The following is a 24,290-nucleotide window of genomic DNA, read 5'->3' as shown; positions in this document are numbered from 1 at the left end:
GGCCTCCCTCTCTCCCCGGAGTATATCTTCAGTGTTGTCCTCTGTATTGCCTTCTTCTGTGGAGGGCATCACCATAGCTCAGCATGTGTTGTTTTAATAGTAGTCTTAGAAGACAGTGCGTGCAGCCACATCATTATCCTGAAGGAAACTTTGTTTGGCTTTTTCATATAGTGGATCTCTGTTCATCTGTGGCCATGGATATAGATGAAGGTCTTGAAGATTCGATTTGAACAAATGATTTTCAATAGCTGTTTCTTGTTCTGCTCCTTGGCTGCTTCGCTTGTCCAAGAGCTGGACGAAACAGAGCAGATAAGCCTGTGAAGAGAAAGGGAAAATGTTAAAGAACTGAGAGGTCAGCAGGAAGGAAACCCAAGAGAACAGAGTAACAAAGCAAGCACAGATGAAAGAAGTAAAGCAGAGTTACACAGCCGGCACGAGGCCATTCTTTAAATAGTTAGCCAACCAAAAACTAGCTCCTGTCGAATCATGATGTGCTCATGACTGTCAGGGTAGAACTGTGCTCCATGGTGCTTTCAGCGGCTCTTTCTTCTTGTTCTTCAGAAGCAGCTCTCAAAACCTTTCTGAAAATTACCTCTGGGTGGACTCAAACCCGTACCTTTCGATTAGCAGTCAAGCCTGTTAATCCTCTGTCCCGCTCAGGGACTTCAGAAGGGCCGAACAGATTCTATCCCGAACATTGAGTCTGTTAAAGAGACGGGCGGACACCCGGTAATTTGCTGAGCTTTGGGCAATTCTTTGGCTCACAGCCTTGAAAGCGAAAGGACACTTACTTGAACCTCAGAGCAAAGTAAGCAGCTGTGATAAAAGACTGATTTTATACGTCCTTTAATATAGTGGTTAATGATTAACCAGGTTACTGAGTATTTTTTCAAAATGCAAATAACTTGTTTCTCTAATTATTGAATTAGAAGATGTTCACTGTAAAAATTAAACAATATGTAAAAGCATAAAGTATCAAGATGTCACTTTGAAGACTAATGCGTGTCTGACCCAAGGTATGGTATTTTAATGACCTTATATTCATGCAAAGCTTGACAACGAATAAGGAAGAATGAAAAGGAATCAATGCCTTTGAATTATGGTGTTGGTGAAGAATACTGCATGTGCCATGGACTGCGAGAAGAAGGAGCAAACCTGTTTTGGAAGGCTACAGCCATAATGCACCTTAGAAGCAACAATGATGAAGCTTCATCTCATATACCGGGGGTGGGGGGGTGTGTTATCAAAAGGGACCAATCCCTGAAGAAGGATGCCATGCTTAATAAAATAGAAGGCCGGGGGAAAAATAGGAAGACCCTTAATGAGATTAATTAACACAATGGCTGCAAAAATCTGAGGATAGTGTGGAATGGGCAGTTGGAGTGGAGACCCAAAGCCCATCTGTAGACAAGAGCTCGAATCCCTTGCTGTTGAAGATTAAGGATGGCAGTCTTTGTTATGGATTATAACTCAATGTAAAGGAAACAAAAATCTTCGCAACTGGACCAGTAGATAACATCATGATAAACCGAAAAAGGATGGAAGCCATCAAGGAATTCATCCTGGACCCAAGCAATTCATCTTGTTTGGATCCACAGTCTATACTCCTGGAAGGAGCAATCAAGAGATCAACCAACACATTAATTCGATAAATTTGCTGCAAAAGACGTCTTTAAAGTGTCGTTACTTTGAGGACTGCGGAGTGCCTGGCCCAAGTCATGGCATTTTCAATTTCCTCAGACGCAGATGACAGTTGGCACTGGACCATGACGACTGAAGAAGAAGGCGTGCATTGGACTGTGGTGCTGCTGAAGAGTATTAAAGGCACCGTGGACTGCCAAAAGAGCAAACAAATCTGGCTCGGATGAAGTACAGCCAGAATGCTCTTTAGAAGCAAGGATGGTGAGTCTTGGTCTCATATAATTTGGACATGTTATCAGAAGAGACCAGTCCCTGGAAAAAGGACATCATACTTGGTAAAGTCGAGGGGCCGTGAAAAAGAGGAAAGCCCTTGACAAGATGGACGGACACAGTGGCTGCAACCCTGGGCTCAAAGTTGTGAGGCTGGTGCCAGACTGGGTGGTGCTTGGTTCTCCTGTACATAGGGTCATTATGAGTTGGGACCAACTTGACTGTACTTAACAGCTATTCTGTTAATTGGGTTTGAAGTGTAAAACAATGCTACACAGAAGAGACCGAACATAGGAGATGGGGGTTGTGAAGGAAAGAATTCAGACAAGGGTGTTAAGGAAGACAGCCTTAGGCCATGGAAGTCAAGAAGGAAATGCACACGTAGGCTCTAGGGATAGTTCAGAGGTACAGTTAATAGGAATTGACTTTATATCATCTTATGGTTCAGACCATTCGCCTCATTTGGAGTTATGGGTAGAGGGGTGTATTTTATATCTGTTCAATAATATTAGTAATAAAATAAAGTAAGGCCAGCAGAATGTGATTATTCTCTCAGCCAGAAACAAGTGGGAAAAGAGAAGAACAACAGAGCAGAGACAAATGTGTGCTTCTTTATAGAAAGCAGATAACATTTTCAGTGTTTACCAAAACATATGAGGGGTTACCACCCATCCCCTACCCCCCAAAATGGAAAAAAGCTCCACTGGGCAGAGCTTTTGCAATACACATTTTTCTTGCTAGGTGAGCATTGAGCAACTCGCTCTGAGTTAGTGCACCAGTGGTGTAACCTAGGAAGGCTCTCTCTGGTCACATTGAATTTTTTAGTGAAAGCAATTTCACCGATTTTTTGGTGATGGCCAATTTAAGAGAACAGTGTGCAGCTGTGAAATTTTGTTTCCTGCTCAGGAAAATGCCACAGAAACTGTTGTGATGTTGAACACACCTTACAAGGACAGTGCTATGGGGAAAACGCACGTACCAATGGTTTTCTTGTTTCAAAAAAGGTAAAATGTTGATTGATGACAAACCTCATTCTGAATGTCCAGCAACTTCCCAAAGGGACGAACTATCGACCACGGTTCTCAACCTGTGGGTTGCGACCCCTTTGGGAGTCAAATGACCCTTTCACAGGGGTCACCTAAAACCACGGGAAAACGCATGTATCCGATGGTCTTAGGAACCAAGACACACCACTGATGTTGACTCATAGTATATTTGGGATTCGTTCCGCCAGGTCAGACTGTTAATCAACCTTTCTATTTAGAGGCTCTGAAAAGCTTGCATAACAGCGCGCAACAAAAAAGGCCTGTTTTGTGGCACACAGAGTACTGCTTTTGCCACCATGACAATGCATCTGCTTGTACAGCCATCTCAGTGCACCAGTTTTTGGCAAAAAAAAAAAAAAAGCATGCTTCTCTTGCCCCACGCACCTTTCTCACCTGACCTAGCTCTATACGACTTCTTTTTGCTTCCATGAATAAAGAGGGGCTAAAAGGACAGCGATTCAATGATGTGGAGCAGGGGAAGAAAAAAATGGGGGATGAGTTTGAGAAATGTTTCCAAGAATGGAATTTCAGATTTGACAAATGTATTAAGTGTAATAGAGAGTACTTTGGAAGTAATAAGGTTGTTTTGTAAAAAAAATTAAATACATAGCTTTTGGGGGGGTTCCATTTTTGGGCGGTACCCTCTCATATCTTGAGAAATACACCAAAGACAATGCTGACCACAAAAGCTCAGTATTTACAGCTGGGGTCTCAAAGGAGCCAGACTTTATCTCTCCCAGTGTCTGTGGAGTTCTGGGGAAAGAATCTGTAAAAGCCCTACAAGGACTTTGTGTCGACACTTAATGACTCACTCTGTGTACTGATGTGAGAGACTCTAATGGCCAATGATTACTCTTGGCAAAGCACACTAAAGGTTTACTTTAGAATGGGTCAGGCTTCCTTGATGAGGTGACAATTCCTTCCTCCCTCAAGACATGGGAATATGGATAGAATCCTTTCTAGAATGATTCTTATCTTCTGGAAACTTACAATTTGGTCCAGACCTCTGACCTTGACCTTGAAAACTATGACTATCATTAGTAGCATCTTTTTCCAGTGGAAGACATAATTCTGTCCCAGACACATGCCTCCATCTTTCCTAGAACACCCCTGAACCTAGCAACCTTTGAATTTCAGACGATGGACACAGAGTCCAAACAAGAGTTAATTTTGCATCTTTTGCCCATGGCTCTCTGATGATTGCCTGATTGTAGGGTTTAATTTGTAAAGCACGTTACAAATGATGCTGATGTCATAAAAATAATCAGATTACAGAGCTGGACCTGGGCTGTTTCAGCAACAGTGATTAAATGTTCTACATACAGAAAGAGCTCCCTTAAGCACTATTAATATCACTGTGACAATCATGTAGAGATTAATAATCACCATATTTAGGCTGTTTTTCCAAAGCGCCAAGAGGCACAGAGGCTTTAGTCGGTTTAATATCTCAAGAGGGCTCCAAGTGGTTGTTGGTGGGACGCTAATTTTTTCAGGCCTCAAGGATCTAAGAGTATGTTAACTGAATCAACTTGGTACTTGGTTATCCTTTGAGAAGATGAACAACACAGCTTCTGGGGATTTCTTCCTTTGCCACTGGCTGCCCATTTGTCATCTATTTCTTACTCTCTAAACTCAGAGGCTTACAGAGTAGCAGCCGGGGATGTTTTTTTGCTCTATTTTTCATTTTTGATCAAACACTCATTTGAAGTATAATTATTATATTATGGCAACTCTGGAAAATGGCATGGGCACTTTTATTGCTGTCTAGCCTAATTTTTGAACTAGAAGAAAATTTTATTACACATCTCAAAAGACCAGTTGCCTCTACAACATTGAAACATGTATATTTAATTCTTTCTCTGAGCTCTTTCAGAATCAGTGCTGGAAAATTAAGATCACAGGTCCTTCTGCTTCGTTGTGTAAATGAAATATAGGGAGAAAAAGGGAAACTGGACTTGGGTCCCATGCTTGTCCTATAACCACTGACCCCAACCTCCCCCAGAGCTCTGTCTTTAAAGCTGCTTGATTTACAGTCGACCACACATAGCTCCTATGCTGCGCTCCTTGGGATATGGTGTAGTTGGGATCTATAGTCCTCAGAATTCCTCCTTTTCCATTCTCTTCTGTGGTGGTTCAAGAAGTCAACCAACATCTTTAGATAATCTCTCCTCCCCTTGGGTCCTTTTCATATCCCATGCACAGAGTGTGGGACGAGACACAGCCTTCCTTAAAAATTCAAACAGCTTCTCTTGCCTAGGGTGACATCGTCTTTAAAGCCTGTCTTTAATCCCTGACGTACCACCATGATACCCAGGTCAGACAGGGCGACCTGGAAGTCCAACGACTTCCTTACAATAATCCAACTTTTGGATGATCATACAAAATGCTTCATCGTGGGAATCGACAACATGGCCTCCAAGCAGATGCAGCACATCTGCATGTCCCTCCGCAGGAAGGCTGAGGTTCTGAAGGACATCTTGAGGCATGATGCGCACGGCCATCCGAGGGCACCTGGAGAACAGTCTCTGGGGAGACTGTTGCCTCCTCTCTGGGGGACTGTGGGTTTGTGTTCGCCACATGCTGCTGACCAGCAAGGTGCCAACTGCCACCGGGCTGGTGGCATTGCCCTGTGTGAGGTGACTGTACTGGCCCAGAACACGGGCCTGAGTCCCGAAAGACCCCCTTATTCCAGGCTTTGGGCATCACCACGAAGTTCTCCAGAGGCACCATTGCAATCCTGAGTGACATGCAGCTGATCAAGTCTGCAGACACAGTGGGTGCCAGTGAAGCCACCCTTCGGAACAAGCTGAACATCTCCCCCTTCGCCTTCAGGCCGATCATCCAGCAGATGTTTGACAAGGGCAGCATCTACAACCTGAGAGCGCCGAGCAATGCAGGAGATGTAGACTGACCTTGTCCTTGAAAAACAGGAAGTATTTGCACAGACGGAAAAGAGCTTTCCAACCGAGTAATAGTATATATACAAGGATACAGTACATAAACTTGACCATCATGATGGTTTCAGGAGTTTATGTAAAAGAGCAGTGCTGGAGAGTACTGAAGATGGAAGAGAAAAATGGACATAGCACTTAAGTCCAGTGGAAAACTTTGGAGGGAAAAGCAGCTTGTTGCCAGCTGCATTCTAGTAGACTGAACCCACTGAGTGTACAGGACGCAGCTCCCAGCAGAGACTGCCAGTACATTCAGTAGATACTTTTAAAGGCCCAACTTACTGAAAATAGAAAATCACTGCTTCTAGGACCCGAAGGAGATTAAGAAAAGGCCCCTACTCTTGTGGAACATACATGTTAGTAGGTTCTAGCCGCTCCACTCAAGTGAGTGCCAAACCTATTAGGTGAGAGGTTGTTGGCGAGCAGGATATTAGTGGTGTCTCAAAGTCTCACCTGAAACAAAACAAAACCCACACTTTTTGCCATCAAGTTAGAAAGCAGAACCACTCCCTAGAATTTTCTTAGTGGTAATTTTGGCAGACACCCATCATCAGAACTTTCTTCCATGGCATTGTCGGGTGGGGTCAGGCTGCCAAGTTTTAGGTTGCTAGCCCCTGCCACGTTTCACCCCCAGGGAGCATGTTAATTGTGAAGGTATGTGGGTGACACCCCCCCTCTTAACCAAGTGACAAGATGTAGTGTCACTGATTCAGACATCCTGATATGATGGCAATGTGACAGAGCATTCTTAACAGAAATATTTCAACACAATCTGACAATGAGGAAAGAATCAGATAAATGAAGACTATGAAACATTCTACAAAACAGATTGGGCTGGATTCAAATAAATGTAAAATGTTATTGAAAATAAATCAACAGGATCAGGAATGTGTTGTTTATAGAAGAAAAAATATTTCCAAATGTCTTGGCACAAACAAATGGGTACCTCCAGCACTGCATCCATGGATTGAAGCATTTTGATCGATAGCCCGCCAATTCCTGGCTCTTGTGTTTTGCCTTTGCCTTCAGTGAATCTTGGACGTCTTCCTTCGGCACTCTCAGACCTTGATCACCTGCTGCCCACCGACAGATCTGCACTTTGACCACCTTGTAGAGCACCTGCTAGAGTCTCTTCTGACATTGGTTATGCCCTTTTCTTTGTTTCCTGTATTTCTAACGACCTTTAGCTTTCTTCACATATGAGGCTCTTGCTATCACTCCACAACTTATCTTCTCTAAGGCTACCAGTGCTTAATACTGCTAATAGTCTTGAGATGGCGTATAAATTCAGGAAGAATATATTCCAGTTCTATTTAAGTTTTCAGGGGCATGTTTAATTTTTTGCTTGTTTCAACCTGAACTCACACATGACAAGGGCTCTTTTGCTCCACAGTTGTGCGTTCGCCTTATCCTGACTGAGACCACCGAGTTTCTCCATAATCTTTTTTCATAGATGTAATCGATTTTATTCTTATACTCTCCTGAGGTCCATATAGTATGCTTGGTGTTTTTGTGGTTGGAAAAGGTATTGAAATGAAAAAGCCACTGGTAATATGATCCCCAATACTATTTCTATCATCAAGGTCATGTATTTCCTTCTTTAAATTCCAATCACCAGTAATCATTTTGATTGAATGTTTGAGCAATTTCCAATTGCAGAAGTTGATACAAATCTTCAATTTCTTCATCTTTGGCATTACTAGTTTGTGCATACATTTGAATAAGCAGGTGTATGGATATTATCCTATCCTAGCCTAGCCTATGCAATCCCTGACAGCGTTGTATTTCAGAATAGGCACAGCAACCTATCCCATCTCCTGGAAGAAATCCATATTCACACTCATTTAGAATAAAGGTGATAACACACTGCAGAAATTATCAAATAATATTAATATTAGATAATTGCATGTAATTAGATAATTGTAAAAATGGCTGGAGCAGGATATTCACATTGTCAGGAAATTACCAGAAATTCAATTCGGATTCAAAAGAGAGCACTGAACAATGGCCATTGTTGTTGCTATCCAAGTAGAGAATATCAGAAAGATGCTTACTTATATGTTGCTATGCAAAAATATTTACTTTGCAAAGACATTCAAGTGTGTGGATCTTGACAATTAATGAGTAACATTACAGAGAAAGAGCATACCAGAAAACTTAGGTGTGCTCATTCAGAACCTGTACCTAGACTACGAAACATTCATTTAAACAAATGGTGAGGGATTGTGTAGTTTAAAGTCAGGAAAGACTTTTGTCGTGGTTGTATTCCTTGGCCGTACTTACTCAATCAGTATGATGAACGTACTTCTGCAGTCTTTATGAAGAAGAGCAGGACTGGCGGAAGACTCGTTAACAACCTGCAGTAGGCAGACGACCTAAGCCTTTTTGGTGAAAGACGAGAGGGCTTGAAGCACTTCCTGATGAAGACTTAACCACTGCAAGGCTCACATCTCAACATGAAGGAAACAGAAGTCCTCACCACTGGACCACTACACGGCATGACAACAAAGTGGGGGCAATTATCAACATTTTCCAGGGATTTTTGTTTTCCTTGAATCTGCAATCAATATTAATGGAAGAAGAAGCCCGGAATTGCCCGTGTTGCATTGGGCCATTCTGTTGCAACAGACCTTTTTAAAGTGTTGCAGAAGAATGTTGACTCTATACTATGGACGGCTCAACGTCGCTGCTTCCCAGGAGGGCGGTGAGACTTGCTGCCACCCATGGAGCAGCAGTCTTCAGGAGAAGGCAGCGCGTCGTGCTTGGCCATGTAGGTCAGAGAAAGAGACAGAGATCCTGAATGATGTGGATTGTCGCAGTGACCACACCAATGAGCTCAAGCACAGGAATGGTTGTTGAGGGTGGCACTGGGCAGGGCAGTGTTTTGTCCTGTCGTCCATGAGAGCACCGTGAGTGAGACCTGCCTAACTACAACAGCAAAGCGCCACTTTACATGTGATAGCCCATGGTCCACACGTAGCCCTTTAGCAATTTTTGTAAATAACAAGGTTTTATTTGGAATGCAACTATATCCATTCCTTTATATGGTGTCTGCTTTCATGCTATCTTGGCAGAGTTGAACAGTCACAAAAACACACCATATGACCTCAAATATTTACTATCCAGCCCTTGACCGAGAATGTTTCCTGACACGTGGGTCTAAACAACGTAATGAACAAACATAGTGTGTAAGCTTTGATTAGTTCCTGGATCAGAAAGCAAAAAGGAAAATGTTTATAAATATAATTTAGAGTTAGGGGATAAATGTAAAGATTGAAAATTAGATGATGCTATTTAATTCACATTATTATTATTGTTATTTTAGTGGAATGATGATGTTGTTTAAAAATGTTCTTTTTAGGAGTTAGAGCTTGAAGTAATTGGAGGTTATTAGCATGATGTCTACGACTTACTTGCAAATGGTTTAGCCAGACCTCTCTGTTCAACTCAACCTCCCACCCCCAAAAGGAAGAAAATAAATAAGATTATATTGAGATAAAGCGAGGGTGGTAAAATGTTATTAATGGGTCTAGCTAGGTGAAAGCTAATGAAAACATTCATTGCGCTATTTTTTCACTTCTCTGTAGCTTTGAACATCTTTGAAATAAAATTTGTAAAATAAAAAAAATAGGACAAATATTCGATTAAGGACACAGCTGCAGTGTCCTGCCCACTTGCCCTACTTCACTCCATCTTCCTGCACATTCCCTGGGGAGGGAGAAAAGGTGGACTGGTTAGAAGTGGCATTGTTACCCTAAGGCAGCCCAAGTCTCCTCTTTGTAACTTGGAAATGTTGCTTGTTGTCTCCTTTGCACAGTAATTCCATCAAGCTGGTGAATCTCCTCTCCATATTTATCAGTACGTGGCTAACAGCGGCCGGGTTCATCCATTTGGTAAGTGCCCTGGAAGAGCCCCTCACCTCTGACTTTCCTGAAACAAGGCCCGATGTGAGTTACTTCATTACCAGACATTTCTCTCACTGGCCTCAAAGAAACTTTGGCCCAGCTGTAAAATGCAGGAAAAGGGGAAGCAACTGACCAGCTGTCTGTTTTTCCAATGCCTTTGTCCCAAACTGGTTCCAAATGGTGAGTGATGTTTCGGCTGTTAACCTGCGATTTCCAGTTCACCAGTATTATTGCAGTGGGCTGTGGTGTGTTTTCCATTCTGTATGCAATAATTAGCTTTTACCACACGATGGCAGTACTTACTCAGAAATTCTCAGAAAAGGCCTGGGGAGAGGGTTGGCTTTTTGACCTACACCTCTTACTTTGTAAACCACAAATAGAGATTCCTCAATTCTCTTCATTTCCTCCTTACAAAAGCCACCATTGATTCATTTGTACCTTAAAACGGTTCATTCTTTTTAAGTGAATGATTCTTCAATAGCCTTGCCATTACGTCAAGCTGTTGTTCACACCTTCTCAAAGGAGAGTCCCCACTTCCTTCAGAGAACATGTTGAAAACATACTTCATAGGAGCACATGCTGGTGCAACAGGAACTAGCCCTAGCTAACCATGGCAGTTGGAATACAGGTGATTGTCTGAGCCTATTTATAGGCAACTCCATGTGTGTGAAGGATAACTTTATTCCCTAGATTTTCAAGGATGTAAACTTTCCTGAGTAGATTACTAGGCTACTTTCCAAGGCACCTCTGAGGGGATATGAACCTTTCAACTAGTAGCGGAGCACCCAACCATTGACGCCACAATACAGCCCCCACCCCCCTCCGCCCCCAAGGGGATTTTGTAGGCGTCCTTCAGAAGAACACAGGTTTGGGTTGACAGTTGGGAGGCACTGGTAGCTCTCCACCAAACCCTGTATAGCAACGGATTCTTGTCTAAAATCATCCTTAGATGACTCATCCTAATTCTTGTTGTAACCAGGTGCCAAGTGCTAAGAGCATATCTATAGAAGGTATTGTGATCTTTAGGTGGCAGGTGGCCCCACCTAACAGACCTACTATGTGAAGTCACTTATAAGTCTCCAGGAAATCGCCATGCAAATGGCCTGTTCAGGACAAACTTTGTGTGTGCCTGTCCTGGAGAGAGTCTGTAGGGACAGAAGTGGATCTCAGCCAAGGGAGCTAGGAAACCCAGTCCTGCCACTTGCTCTCTCCGGGAGAGTCTACCCCCCAATCAGAGATGCAGTGCCTTTTCCACCTACCTTACAAGGTGACTGGTGGACCAGATCCGATGGGACAGCAGGGAAGTGTTTTATAAAGTGGAAAGCAGGTCAGGGAAAACTGTAGCCCTTGAGCCAAATCTGGCCATAGGCACTCCTTCTAGGTACTTTCAGAGCTCCAAGTGGCACAAGCAGTGAAGTGCAGGGCTATGAACTGAAGGGTTGGAGGTTTGAACCCACTCAGAGGTCCCTTGCTTCCGAAAAGTTGCAGCCTTGAGGATTGCGCGGTGCCGGTGCACTTGGACACAGTAGGTAGGCTTATTGCCACGGGTTGGCATTAACTTGATGGTGATTGGTGTGTGGTTGCCTCCCACGACGATGATGAAGTCGAGTCCATTGTAACAGAGAGACAAAGCGGAAAGATTGACGCTCAGCCCTTTATAGAAAACGTTTGCAGGCCCTTTGTCTTGGGAAAATTCTTCATCTTGAAGGACAAAATATATTATGCACATTCTGCCAAGGAACTGCGGAAGGTGGTCGATCTCGTAGAGAAGCCTAGAAGTCTGTTTGGGAGATGTATCCATTACCTTAAGAACTCCAGCCTGGGCACCACACACCTTGCATGGAGGTCAGGACATGGCCTGCTAGGATTTGGTACTCTTATGCTTCTTATCTATGTGAAATAATTTTGCGTTCTCTTTCTTTCGTGTCCCCTTGCTTTAGGTGGAGAATTCAGGGGACCCATGGGAAAACTTCCAGAACAACCAGGCTCTTACGTACTGGGAATGTGTCTATTTACTCATGGTCACCATGTCCACCGTTGGCTATGGGGATGTTTATGCAAAAACGACACTTGGCCGCCTCTTCATGGTCTTCTTCATCCTCGGGGGACTGGTAAAGCCTTTTTTTATGACTGGCTTATATCAGCATTAATATTTACTGTGATCCATTTCCTTAAAGTGTTGTAGTTTTCTATCATGTTCCCGTGTTAGCAGTGGGTGTCTTAGTGTTACAACCTGGCTAAGTTAAGTCCAAACAGGACGGTGATTTTTCTGCATAGCTTTTAGTGTATTTTCCGAGACAGCCACAGAGCCCGGAGCAAATCTAATTGTCTTAAGTAAGTGATAGTATTAATAAATGAGAGTGCCCATGGTCATTTCAGACTCAGGTCTGATATTCTGGGAGGACAGTTGCTGTCCCCTGACCCTAGCAGGCGCTGTTGGTCCTTTGTAGACAGTTGGGGGTTTCCAGAGCCCTCCCTCCCCTTCATGCTCCTCCTGAAACTTCCAGCCAACACTGTGGCTGGGGTCTCCCCTAGAGAGCAGGGAGCCCCAACAGAGGGCGGGGACCACACGGGCTCATCCAGATGGACATCACCTGTGAGCAGGGTGCCGTGTCGCAAACAGGCAGCAACACAGGAACTATTTTCCCACCACTTCAATATTTGCTTTCCTGGTCTATGCAGATCTCTGTGAAACCCCCCAATGTCAGTAGCGATAAACTATTTAAGGGCAATTTCTGGCAACACATTGGTGGTTGCTGCATTTTGCCTTTCAAAGCCGCTCATTTGAAGTTTAGCGTTTGTTTCCGGCTGTACGTGTGTTAGTGGTTAAAACCCCAATCACACTCGGCTGTTACTCATGTACCTGCACATGCATTTATATGCCTTAATGCATACCTCTCTGTCTATTTGGTATGTACGGCATATATATTAAAATGCATATCAGTGTACATGTGGGTGTGTACATGAATGCCAGCACCTGGGAGGTCCCTGTAGGTGACCAGACATCTCAAAGGAGGCCTAGGAGTGGCCAGCCGCAGGCAGGAAGTTTGTTGGACAAAACATGGCAGCTGTTCTCCCCTCCCTGTTTTCCTTTCCTCCCAATGTCATTCCCCAAATTTACCTTTTGTGCTTTTCAGTAATTTTTGTTTTTAATAGGTTTATTTTTCAAAGAGGTTTATTTTTCAAAGTTTTTTTTGGTATGTATTGTCTTTAATAACTCAAAAAAGCATTGCTTCTCCTTTGAGTTTTAATGTTTTAAAAAGTCTTTCATAGTAATCAGTAATGTGTGAGTGTGTGTGTGTGTTTAATTTTACCAGCATGCACTGCTCCAAGATGTTTCTCTTCAGAAAGAAGAGCCAATGTATTTGCTCCTGTTTCACTGGTGCTTTTCTCAAGTATGTTTTTTGTTTTCCCCTTTAAACTCTTTAGGCTGGCTAATGTTTTGTTGTGTCCTGTGTGTTTTTAGGCACTCACCCTTTTTTGTGCTTTTGTTTTTTTTAATAATCAGATATATAGATATATATACCTTCATAGTTCTAATCCTTTTGTGTTTCCAGATCTCAGTGTCCCCGCCCCCTTTTCTGAGAGGGTCCTTCCCCTTTCTCTGGCCTGCCTTTTTAGTATCTCTTCTGTCTCCTATCTTCTCAGGCCATGTTTGCCAGCTACGTCCCTGAAATCATAGAGTTAATAGGAAACCGCAAGAAATACGGGGGCTCCTATAGTGCGGTTAGTGGAAGAAAGTAAGTATACCAGGAAGCGGTGCTGCTTCCACGGCGGTACAGTCCTCTCTGCATGCCTTTTTTTTTGCTCTTGTTTCTTTGTTTCATGCATGTAGGCAATGTTTGCCCGCTACGTACCTGAAATTGCTGCTCTCATCCTGAATCGGAATAAATTCGGCGGAACTTTTAACAAACATGGAGGCAGAAAGTAAGTCAGTGGCGTCAGAAAAGGTGTGGTGAGGTGGCTTTCCGGAATGCTCCGGAGTGCCACCTGAATCCACACCTAGCCTTGCGGGGGTTTCTGTGAGGGAAGGGCCACGTTCTGCATGAGGTGTGTTGTCAAGGTTACCCCCAACAAACAGACGTCCTTGGCACACCTAGGTAGGCTTGGCTCCCACTCACAACCCGTTTTCGAGAGGAATGATACGTTTATCCGGAAAAGGAGGCTCGTGTGTAACTAAGCCCGTCTGTAACTAAGCGCCTCCAAGCTAGTGGAATGAACTCATTCGGCCGTCACCTCCCGTGGCTCACTGATTACATTCGGGTCTTTCCCAGCCATACGCTGCCCATGCTCTGGTGATCTTGTGTAATAAAAACACGGGGTACCCTCTAGTGGGGTGTCCTAGAGAGGGAAATAGCCAGGTCTTTTGACTGTGCAGGCATTGCGGCTGTCAGAGAAGCAATTGTTCCCTTTAGCCTACAGGCTCCCATCTCATCCTCAAAGAGACTTGTTGCTCTGTTGAAATTCCTCTGTATAAAAAATATTCTATTTGTGGGCCGCCTGGGCACTTCAGCAAGTCCCTCGGGAATCTTTGTTCAGCTTCTCGTGCGGAAGTGTCTCCCGGAACCTTTCCTTCTGGTCCCAGAGCGCTTTCACAGCACTATCGATGTGTGAACCCAATACCGGTCGAAGGTTTTCCATGGAGGCGGGTGGCAGAACTTAGCCTTTCCCGCCTGCTGCTGCAGCACCATCTCGAGAGAAGGCAGGACCAGGACCGGGGAAGCAGCAACCTTTGCTTTGTTTTTAAAGTGTTTTCTCAGATGGATTTATTTCTGTTTATGAAGTATCATTCACATACAGTAAAGCATTTACCTGTGTGTTTACCCTGTACCCACCTGGCGGTCAAGATACAGAATTTTTTCATGACCCCAGAAGGTTCACTCCCGCTGCCAGACATTGCAGAAGCTTATACAACAGAACCATTTCTCCCTCAACTCCTGCCCTCATCCCCTGTCCCCAACAATTTATTTTCAAATGAACCCTAGACGATCCTATTTTTGTTTGTTTTGTAAGGAAAATAAATAAATAGCCAGTAGCCTTCCATCGTCTTCAGTAGGCTGACAGGAGGCTGTGCTATGGGAAGCCACCCTCCTCTCTTGTCAGGGATCCCGGTGCCTCCCGAGCTCAGGTGTCCAGGACTCTGTTTAGCAAATGAGTGGGTGGGAAAAGAGGCTCATTTTCTTAAACTACCCACAAGGCACCAGTTTCCTTTCAAAGGAACAAAGGATGGTGTGCGGGAGGAAGCCAGTTGGCGTCTTTTCAGTGGAGACAGCACACTCCTCCAATCTCCCGCTAATGGAGTCCTCCTCCCCCACCTATGATGTTAACAGCCCTGATGAGGTGAGCACCAAGCTGTTCAGATTTCTGGGCCATTGGCTGGGTCCAAAGGCCCAACAAGTGCAGAGATGCCCCTTGATAGTCTATCGCATGCCAAGAGGCAAACAGCTTCTCTGTTCATTCAAGCCTTACGCTGGGGACAGGTCTCCTTCAAGGAGGGTGCATTCCAAGAACGGGGGCTCTCTTTGTAGCCTTCCGACCCATGGTCTAAGCTAGCATTTCCTTACTCTGCTTCCGAAGAAGCAAATGCAATCAATTGCTCTGAAGTTAATGTTGGAAATCTTTCTTGACAATCACTCTAGGTAGTCTCCCTTGTCCCCAAAGTTGTTTCACTCGGTGCCTGTGGGTGGGCCTGGGAGCTGGCAGCTTTCCTTGATTGGTGACCAGATGAGGCCCCCAGGCTAGCACTCACTCACCAGTTCCTGGCCTGGTCCACTCCGCCTTTCTGCCTTGCCACTTCAGATCACAGACTTCCTGCGGCTTTGTTCTTGCTTCTGTTATCACTGCTTTCAGGCGGCCTTTCTCCCTCTCTCTTTTCTTCCTATTATGAAAACGCACATTTTGCTTTTAATGTTCCCTTTGGAGGTATAGTGTTCCCCGACCCCTTGGACAAAGTAGTTTCTGTCATCAGTACCGGACTGTTTGCTTTACTTTACACATTGTCTCCTGGTTCAAAAGCTAATTATTAAGTAGTTTAAAGAAGCCCTTTGGTCACTTAGATCTTTCACCAGAATATATAAGCCTGGGAAGGGAATGGTAATAAAGAGCCATTAGCACCCTTTGTTTGATGTTGTTTTTCCAGTCAGTAGAACAAGATTGATGAAATGTTATGTTTGGCTAAAATTTTAGTTTTCATTTGGAATTCAGTGTTGAGAGAATGGGTTGTCAGAATCAATAAGTTTTCTTTTGCGTAGGATATGGGCATGTGGTAGTAATTAGCAATAGAAGGTCTTTAGTTGAGCAACCAAGCATGGATTCTGGCAGCAAACATAATGAAAAACTAGAGTTGTTCTATTTCTAACGTCAGGAAGTTTCCAGATAAAATGAAATGCATTTGCAAAATGAAAGCAGCTAAACTTTGTTGAAAGATGGAGTTCAGACGCTTAAAATAGTGTGCCATGCTCCGCATCTTTGTCTCCGCACAAGTATATGTGCTGTACTCATGGACACACATTTTTCTCCCCAGGATTTAATCAAGTAAATGCACGTAGAATAATTCGAACATGTGCGTATGTGTCTATGTGTGCATAGTTTATTTAAAAATAACCCAACAGTACATGGATTTGTCAGAGAACTCAAGGCAACTCTAATCCAAAACTACTGCTCATTTAGAGTAAAAAAAAAAAAATGGAAGTAGGCAGAGGAACTCAGGGTTTCCTTCATGTGACCTTCAACTTCAGGACACTAGAGAATGTGAGGGAATCCTGATGGCTAGTGAGTTATATGTTAGGCTGCTAAATACAAGGTCAGCAGTTCAAACCTATCATCCACTCCAAGGGAGAAAGGTGAGGTTTTCTGTTTCTATAAAGGTTTACAGTCTCAGGAACATACGAGGTACTGGGGAAGTTCTACCAGGCCCTTGCGGGTTCTCTGAGTCAGAAGGAACTAGATGTCAGTGAGGTTTTTGAGGTTTTGGAAAATATAAAGATTTCATTGATTTTAGTTTTAGTTTTAATTTATGTGTGTGGAAATATGTGAATGATTCTTGAAACACTTTCAGAAATGTCTTTAACATCAATACATTATCAAGGACTAGAGTGGTTCTCATGAACACCTTTATCAATATTCCACACCTGATCTTCCATTGGAATCTCAAGACAATGATAGATGTGGGTGCACACGTGCACATCAGCTCTTAGTTAATATAATGGTGTATTGGAGGTCCTAAGAATAATAGAGGTTTCAGTGTACCAAGGGATCCCTGGCTGGCACAAACTGTTAAAATCACTTCGGTGCTAACCAAACGATGGAAGGTTTCAATGTCCCCAGAGGCACCTTAAGAGACCAACCTGGGAAAAGCTTACAAGCCCTTATATGCCCCATGCAGCAGAGTTCTACTCTGACACACGGGGTGACCATGAGTCAAAGTTGGCCCAGTTGAAACTTGTTTGGTTCCGGTGTGAGAAACCAAGGGTTCGATGTAAAACCAAGGCAGGGATCTCTCTGAATTGGAGATGTTGTGGACAATTAGTGTATTAGGCTTGGACTTCTTCAAAAGCATCATCTCTTCTGCAGCCCAGCCTCCCTCACCTGCTCATAGCTGTGGGATAAAGGTGTGGCTCTTTTGACCTCTGTGGTCCCCACTAACTCCCCTTCCTCTCAGAGTCTCTTGCAGTTCTCCCCAGAGGTGTCTTTTGAGTGTGACTCTGTATACTCCTGGATCGTGTATAAGAATGAAAAAGATCAGGCTCTGAAATCACATGGCCTAGTGCCATGGAAAGTAATTGGCCAAAGAGAAGAATCTGTCTGCCTTTAACACCCTTGTCAGAAGCGGTGGGACTTGGAATTCATATGAAATTTGTACTGCCCATGACTGGGCTTTTTGACCTGAAACTCAGGCAGTCCTAGGTCAACTGGTCGTAACAAGTTAGGATGGGATGAGTGTAAATTATTCTACTGATTCCTGATCGCCAAATGCAGAGAGGACACATGTGAAGAGGAGTGAATGGAAAAGACACATTACTGAGTTGCTTTCTGCCCAAAGCAACTCTGTGGAACCGAGGGTTGGGTCCGTTAGGCTGTAAATCTTTACGGAAGCATACTGCCGCATCTTTCTTCCACAGATCGGCTGGTGGATTCAAACCACCAACCTTTAATTAGCCACGGAGTACTTGAGCACTATGCCATCAAGGTTCCTTAATATAAGATAAGGAGTAGACAGAGGAAGAGCAGGAACTTGGAGAAAGGTCCCAAGGCTGGATAAGAAACTGAGCCCCTATTCTGGTTGTGAGCATAATTATCATAAACTCAGCTGGCACTTGCTCCAACGAAGAAAATTGCCTGTGAAGCATACATTCTGGTTCTTCTCTTGGAACACTTCCTTTTAGAGGAATAACAATGTGCCAGATGTCCCTCGAAATGAGAGCGTGCATTCAGTAAGGCCAGCATTCTCGGCTGCCATACATGACAGGAATTATAACAATTGCAAACACTTGCTCTTTCCTAATCCTCGCTGGGACCATATGAGGAAGCTACTATCCTCATCTTCATTTGGGATGGCCAAATACACTGAGGGACAGAAGGATTAAGAAATTTGCCTGAATGATCTAAGAAGCAAAGCAATGGATAGAAGTATAAGCATAGATGTGTGCATATGTAAATACTTTAGTTCATAAAGATAGAGGTATTGCCCTATGTACATATAATTATATGGCAATATACTGAGGTAGTGGATGGGATACGAGCCTCTGCTCGTGCCCTCCTTCAGTACAAGAACATTTCATTCTAACAACCTGGCATTCTGTGATGCTCACCCTCCCAGCACAACCGCTGATGACAAAATGGGTGCACAAACAAATGTGGTAAAGAAAGCAGCGGTGTCCGGCTATCAAAAGATATAGCATCTGGGGTATTAAAGGGTTGAAGATAAACAAGTGGCCATCTAGCAGAGAATTAACAAGCCCACATGGATGAAGCACACCAGCCTGTGCAATCATGAGGTGTCACCGGGACCAGGTCACAGGCATCAGAAGACCCAAAACAAACCAACCAACCAACAAACAAACACATATTGTTGAGAAAGAAGGGGATTGGGACAGAGACCCAAAGCCTATCTGTTGACAAAGGGACACCCCTCACAGAGGAGTCACAGAGAAGGGATGAGTCAATCAGGGTGCAGTAAAGCACCGAAGAAACACACAATACTCCTCTGGTTCTTTGAGGCTTCCTCGCCCCCCACTATCATGACCCCAGTGCTGCCTCTCACTGCAAGCTAGACTGGAGCTTGTGCACAGGTACAGATGAGACATAGGAGCTCACGACACATGGAATGCAGGAACAGAGTTGGGAATAGCGATAGCAGAAGGGTGGGGGGAAGGTGGGGAGAGAAGGAGAGGAAGGGGAAACCTATTGATGATCGACACACAACCACACCCCACACCCCCTTCAAGGGGGATGAACAATAGAAACCACAGAGAAAGGGAGACAGCAGTCGGTGTAAGATATGAAAATAATAATAATTTATAATTTATCAAGGGGTCACGAGGGCAGGGATCGGGAGGGAGGGCCAAAAGAGGAGCTGACACCAAAGGCTCAATTGAATGTAAATGTCCAGAAAATAATGATGGCAACATATGTACATATATGCTTGATTCAGTGGATGTGTGGATTGTTCTAAGAGCTGTAAGAGCCCCCTATAAAATGACTTTTTAAATTAAGAAAGAAAAAAAAAAGGACACTTGCCTGACATCACAAAGCTAGCAGAGGTGGTGCTGGGAGCTGACCCTGGAGCAATCAATCTGCCCCTAAACCTGACTGCTCCTCTTGAGAGTGATCCTTTGTAGGTCCAGGAAGGAGGGGAGCAGACCTTGTGAGTTTCACTTTGGTCTGTCTCCTCACCCTCTTCCTCAGCTTACCTTATCCATCCTGGGTCAGGGGTCAAGGAAACAAATGCAGGAGCAGATATTAGAAATCAAACAAACATTTCTTCCTTTTAAAAACTTTTAGTTTGGCTTGACTAGACATGGACTTGCTTCTTGCAACAATAAAGAACTTTCAGTGGACACATAGTGCATTGTCCGAAGTGTAATATCTGTGGCTTATTTACAGATTTCAAAACATTCAACTTCTTTCTGGCCTACTTCCTTTCTGGGTAGTTCATTTCTGGGGTAACTGCCATGGTGAACTCTAGTCCCATCAAATCGGTTCCAACCAAAGGGACCCAATGCACCACACTGCCTGATTCCGTGCCACCCTCACCATTGTACCTGTGCTTCAGTCCATAGTGGCAACCGCCGTGTCATTCCATATACTGGGGGCGTCCTCTTTTTCACTGCCTGTCTACTAAGCATCTTTCCCCAGGGACTTGTCTTTGCTGAGAGCATGTCCAAAGTACGTGAGACAGCATCTCACTCTCCTTGCCTCTAAGGAGCACTCTGGCCACATTTCCTCCAAGATTGATGTGTTTGTTATTTTAGCAGTCCACACTATCTTAAGAACATCCTTTGTCCTTGCACATTTATCCATCTGTGTTCTTTAATTCTTTGCTTGGTCTGCAGTTCAGCTTACTGCAGGTGATGTTTTCACAGCTATCTAAGAGAGGATCCTTCTTGTAACCTAGCCGGCATTAAGCAGTTTATCTTCAACCTCAGATGGGGCCTCAAAACCACATAGGCGGGGAAAATTTATCATGCTTCTCCATTTAAATTTGAAACTGAAATGCTGGTTATCTTTTTAAGTATTCATGTTTTTTAAAGACTAGCCAATGACTTAGAACAGAATTTCAAGAACTATAACCAGCTGGACAGTTACCTGTCTCATCATCCATTCCTCATTCCATCGGCGCCAGTTCATGGAGTCCTTGTTATGTGCAAGGCCCATGGTTGGTTGTGTTGGATGATAGAGAATTAGCAGTGAACAAACTATCTGTGGGATCTCTTTTTGAGTCTTCAGGAGGTTGGAGACAAGGTGCGGAACTATGACTAAACAAATGTACCCCTTTCTCGCTTATCGACATCGTCAGGGAATACAAAAATCAGTATTATGTAGACTTTAAATTTTTGGTTTGTTTTATTTTCAGACCATCCATTTGCCATCGTTTTCTTTTAGGAAACATAATCATAGAAATAATATCTAAGATTCTGATGTGCTGTTGAGTCCAGTTATGCACGATTCTTCTGGGAAAGAGGGGATTTTGAGGTAACAAAGCTAGATAAAGTTGGGCTGTGTGACTGAAGGGCCCAAGAGTTAACCACTTTCCTTCCCCCTGTGCTGGCTTAGAGCTTCCCTCCTGGAGCTGTCTGCAGGGCCGTGCTCCCACCCCTGCAAGCCCTGCATTCATAACCAGAGCCTACTCTTCCCACCAGCCCTCCAGCCTCAGCACCTTCTGTGAGGGCTTTGGGAGGCCTGGCATGCACTAGGAGCTGTTTAGCTTGCTCTGGGAGATCATTAAGCTTATTTCTTCCACGCACCCTGTCTAGTATCCCCCACTCTCCTCCTTTTCCCAGCACACAGCAAACTTGGTTGGCAGGGGGTCAGGCAGTAGAAAAACTAGGAACTCAGAAAAGGCACCCATTGGCTAGGTGCTGCCGGTGCTTCAGCCCAAGGCCATGGCTACAGAGGAGGTCAAGTGCAACAGCTGGACCAAGGCCACGCCAGCAGAAGGGAGCAGAGGGTGCTGAGCAGCATGGCCTAGCTTCCCAAAGGCCTAGAGACCCTCTTCAGGAAGGGGATGCTCTGTAACCATTGCCACCTTGCCACTGCCTTGTTAATGTACAAAACAGCCAAGTAGTAGCTTTGTTATTATTGTTGTCAATACAAAAGGTCTCAGAAGGAGATAGTAATCGAGAATACAAATGATATTAGGTGCTGGAAGAAATGAAAGAAAAACAGATTGAGAGTCTGTGATAGAAAACTCAGGGTTATTCACATTAGATTAAGTAGTCCAAGAAGGTTACACCTTGAGAAAGTAATGTTAAAGCTTGCTTAGTGACAACTTAACCACATTTGTGTTACCTCCTAACCTGAGAAGAACTAAAACCCTAGGCCAGCATTAAGTGGGGCAACAGCTCTCCTCCCCACCCCAAAGGTCCTAGAACAATCCAGAAGGTCTGTAAAAGCAGATACCAACACTTTCTCCTGGAATATGGCCTACAGAATAAACATTTTTAATTGTCAGGGGGTTGCTAAGTTTTGGGTGTTTCTTCCTCTGAAAAGTGGTTGGTAAGGTACATAAGTTTGGGGATGTATGCGCTATTATTTCAAATTTGCATATCTGAACCCCTCTTGCAATGGTTAGTCTTTAATTCTAACTCCAACGGAGTCAACTAATTTCCCTCTCAGGTTCTAACTTGCCTGGACTTTACTGTTCACTGGTTTATCAAGGAAGGACATCCCATCTGCCTTCCCAAGCTCCTTATTTAGCTGTCTGTCCTCCTCAGAAATGGACAGGCCTCTGTCCTGCCTGCTTTGATTCCTCCTGAGGCCACTTCGTGGCTGTCGTCTATCAACACGAAATTCAGCTCCGCTTTCTCCATCACCCTTGGTCCTTGTTTGTCTCCCTTGGTTCAAGACCATTGAAAAAAAAGGATTTTGAAACACTCTGCTGTCAGAGCATGGATTCTCCTCTACAAAAACTCACTTACTCGACCCCCTCCCTCCATATCATAACCTCCATACCAGATCCTCTCCAAAAGGAAAATTAAAATGAGTCATGTCTCTCGTTCTGTTCACATGTGTTCATTGAGGGCTTACCACTCATTAGGCACTGGGGACATATATAGTCTAGACACCCATAAAAATGTGCAATTATGCTGCATCTTTCTTTAGCGATATATTATATTATTTGGCCACTTAAGTATTTTGGAAATTCAAACTTAGAAGTTATTTAAACTTGCCCTCAGAATCGACTCCATGCGGTGGGTTTGGTTGGTTTTCTCCTGGTTCAAGAGATGAGAGTGTTCCTAAAATAACTTTTTTGATCCCTTCTCTTTCTGAAACACCTTGGCCTCCAAGACTTGGGAATAGGGTGCAGGGTCACTTCAGGGGATGTTGACTTGGCCTGAGGATTCCGGGGCCCTTTCCTTTCCTGTTTACATGGATCTCAAACACCATTCAGTCCTCTGCAGACTGTAAGGGGCAGACTACTCTTATGAGGGATGTTTTCTATAACATGTCATTTACGATTTCTATATCACAGACATTCTGTTAATCCCCCAGATACGTCACTCAGACAGAAATGTGAATGAAGCTTTGCATTTTACACAAACTTCAGCCCTTTGTCAAATAAGCCAGTCAGCTGTCCCCTTGCATGGCCCATGTGACTCCCCAGCCTGAACTCCCCAGCAATGTCTTCAGATTCCTCAATTTTGAAAGCCATAAATTAACAAATCATCAACATATCACCAGGAAGGATCATCTGGTAGTGATTCTAGTCAGAAGGAAACACAGGCCTCAATAACTGATCTTCACAAAGATATGAAGAACTGTAGACAGACAGATACAGTAAATAGGAAGACAAACAGATAATTCAAGTTGACAGGCCATCTTGAACTGATTAGGCATTCTGCTTTGATTAGCAGTAAACTTTAGAGGAAGAAAAAAAAGCCTGCAATTGCCCTAATACCTTGGAAAAGTGACCCTGTGACTGCTTCTGAAATTTAGTATGGAGGGGCAGATGCTAAGAGCAAGTGTCATTAGATGCTGTATCGTATAATGTAATAATGCCAGATATTCCTTTCTGACAAGAGGGGTCTTATTGGGTGTGGATGTGGGCACTTCTTTCTTGGCATCTGTTTTGAATTCTTCTAAGCCACATCTCAGTCCCTTTCAGACTTGAAGTTCTATTTAAAGAAACTTGGATGCATATTAAATCAATTTCCTGATAACACTAATGGAATAAAGGCTCAAGCCCTCCCCTCCACTCCCCTGCTGTCTCTTTACTTTCCACACACTTACCCAAATGTTCCAGCTATTGTTCTGAAAACAAGAATAGAAATGTAGGTGGGAGATCCATTGCGTGCCTTTAAAAACCTGAAAGCAAAAAAGTCATATTTAAGCTTAGTCGTTTCCTTTCAAATGTTCTACTTACATAGAAAAATTCTGAATATGGCTTTTCTAATTATAATCCCTGATGATTCTTTCTTCTCATCCTCATATTTGATGGGTAAATTCTTACTGGCAGATTCAGAACAGATGCAAACACCAAAGGTGAAGGCCCTTTGCGCTGCCTGCCTTTCTGGTATATGCCGTTCACGCTTTCCCAAGGAGCTGCACGTGACCTCCTCCCTGGGGACGGGCAACAGAGAAGTGGGTGAAGGGTGCAAGATATGACAAAATAATAATAACTTATACATTATCTAGGGTTCATGAGGGAGTGGGGAGTGAGTAGTGGGGAGGGAGGGGGAAAATGAGGAGCTGATGCCAAGGGCTTAAGTGGAGAGCAAATGTTTTGAGAATGATGAGGGCAATGAATGTACAAATGT

The 24,290-nt window shown here is 43.8% G+C and overlaps 1 protein-coding gene across 1 annotated transcript in view; it reads left to right on the top strand.

Annotated features, from left to right (window-relative positions):
• Positions 1-24,290, top strand: part of KCNMA1 (potassium calcium-activated channel subfamily M alpha 1) — a 1,099,869-nt gene that overhangs the window by 720,338 nt on the left and 355,241 nt on the right. The window contains 3 exon segments of the mRNA XM_045291187.1: positions 9,726-9,801; positions 11,754-11,924; positions 13,462-13,553. Coding sequence (XP_045147122.1) covers positions 9,726-9,801; positions 11,754-11,924; positions 13,462-13,553 — 339 coding nt within the window.

The sequence above is a fragment of the Echinops telfairi genome, unplaced genomic scaffold (assembly GCF_000313985.2).
Source record: "Echinops telfairi isolate 266 unplaced genomic scaffold, ASM31398v2 ScPeMD7_70;HRSCAF=299, whole genome shotgun sequence".
NCBI lineage: Eukaryota > Metazoa > Chordata > Mammalia > Afrosoricida > Tenrecidae > Echinops > Echinops telfairi.
Note: the sequence above shows the minus strand (reverse complement) of the source record. Positions and strands in the feature narration are given on the sequence as shown.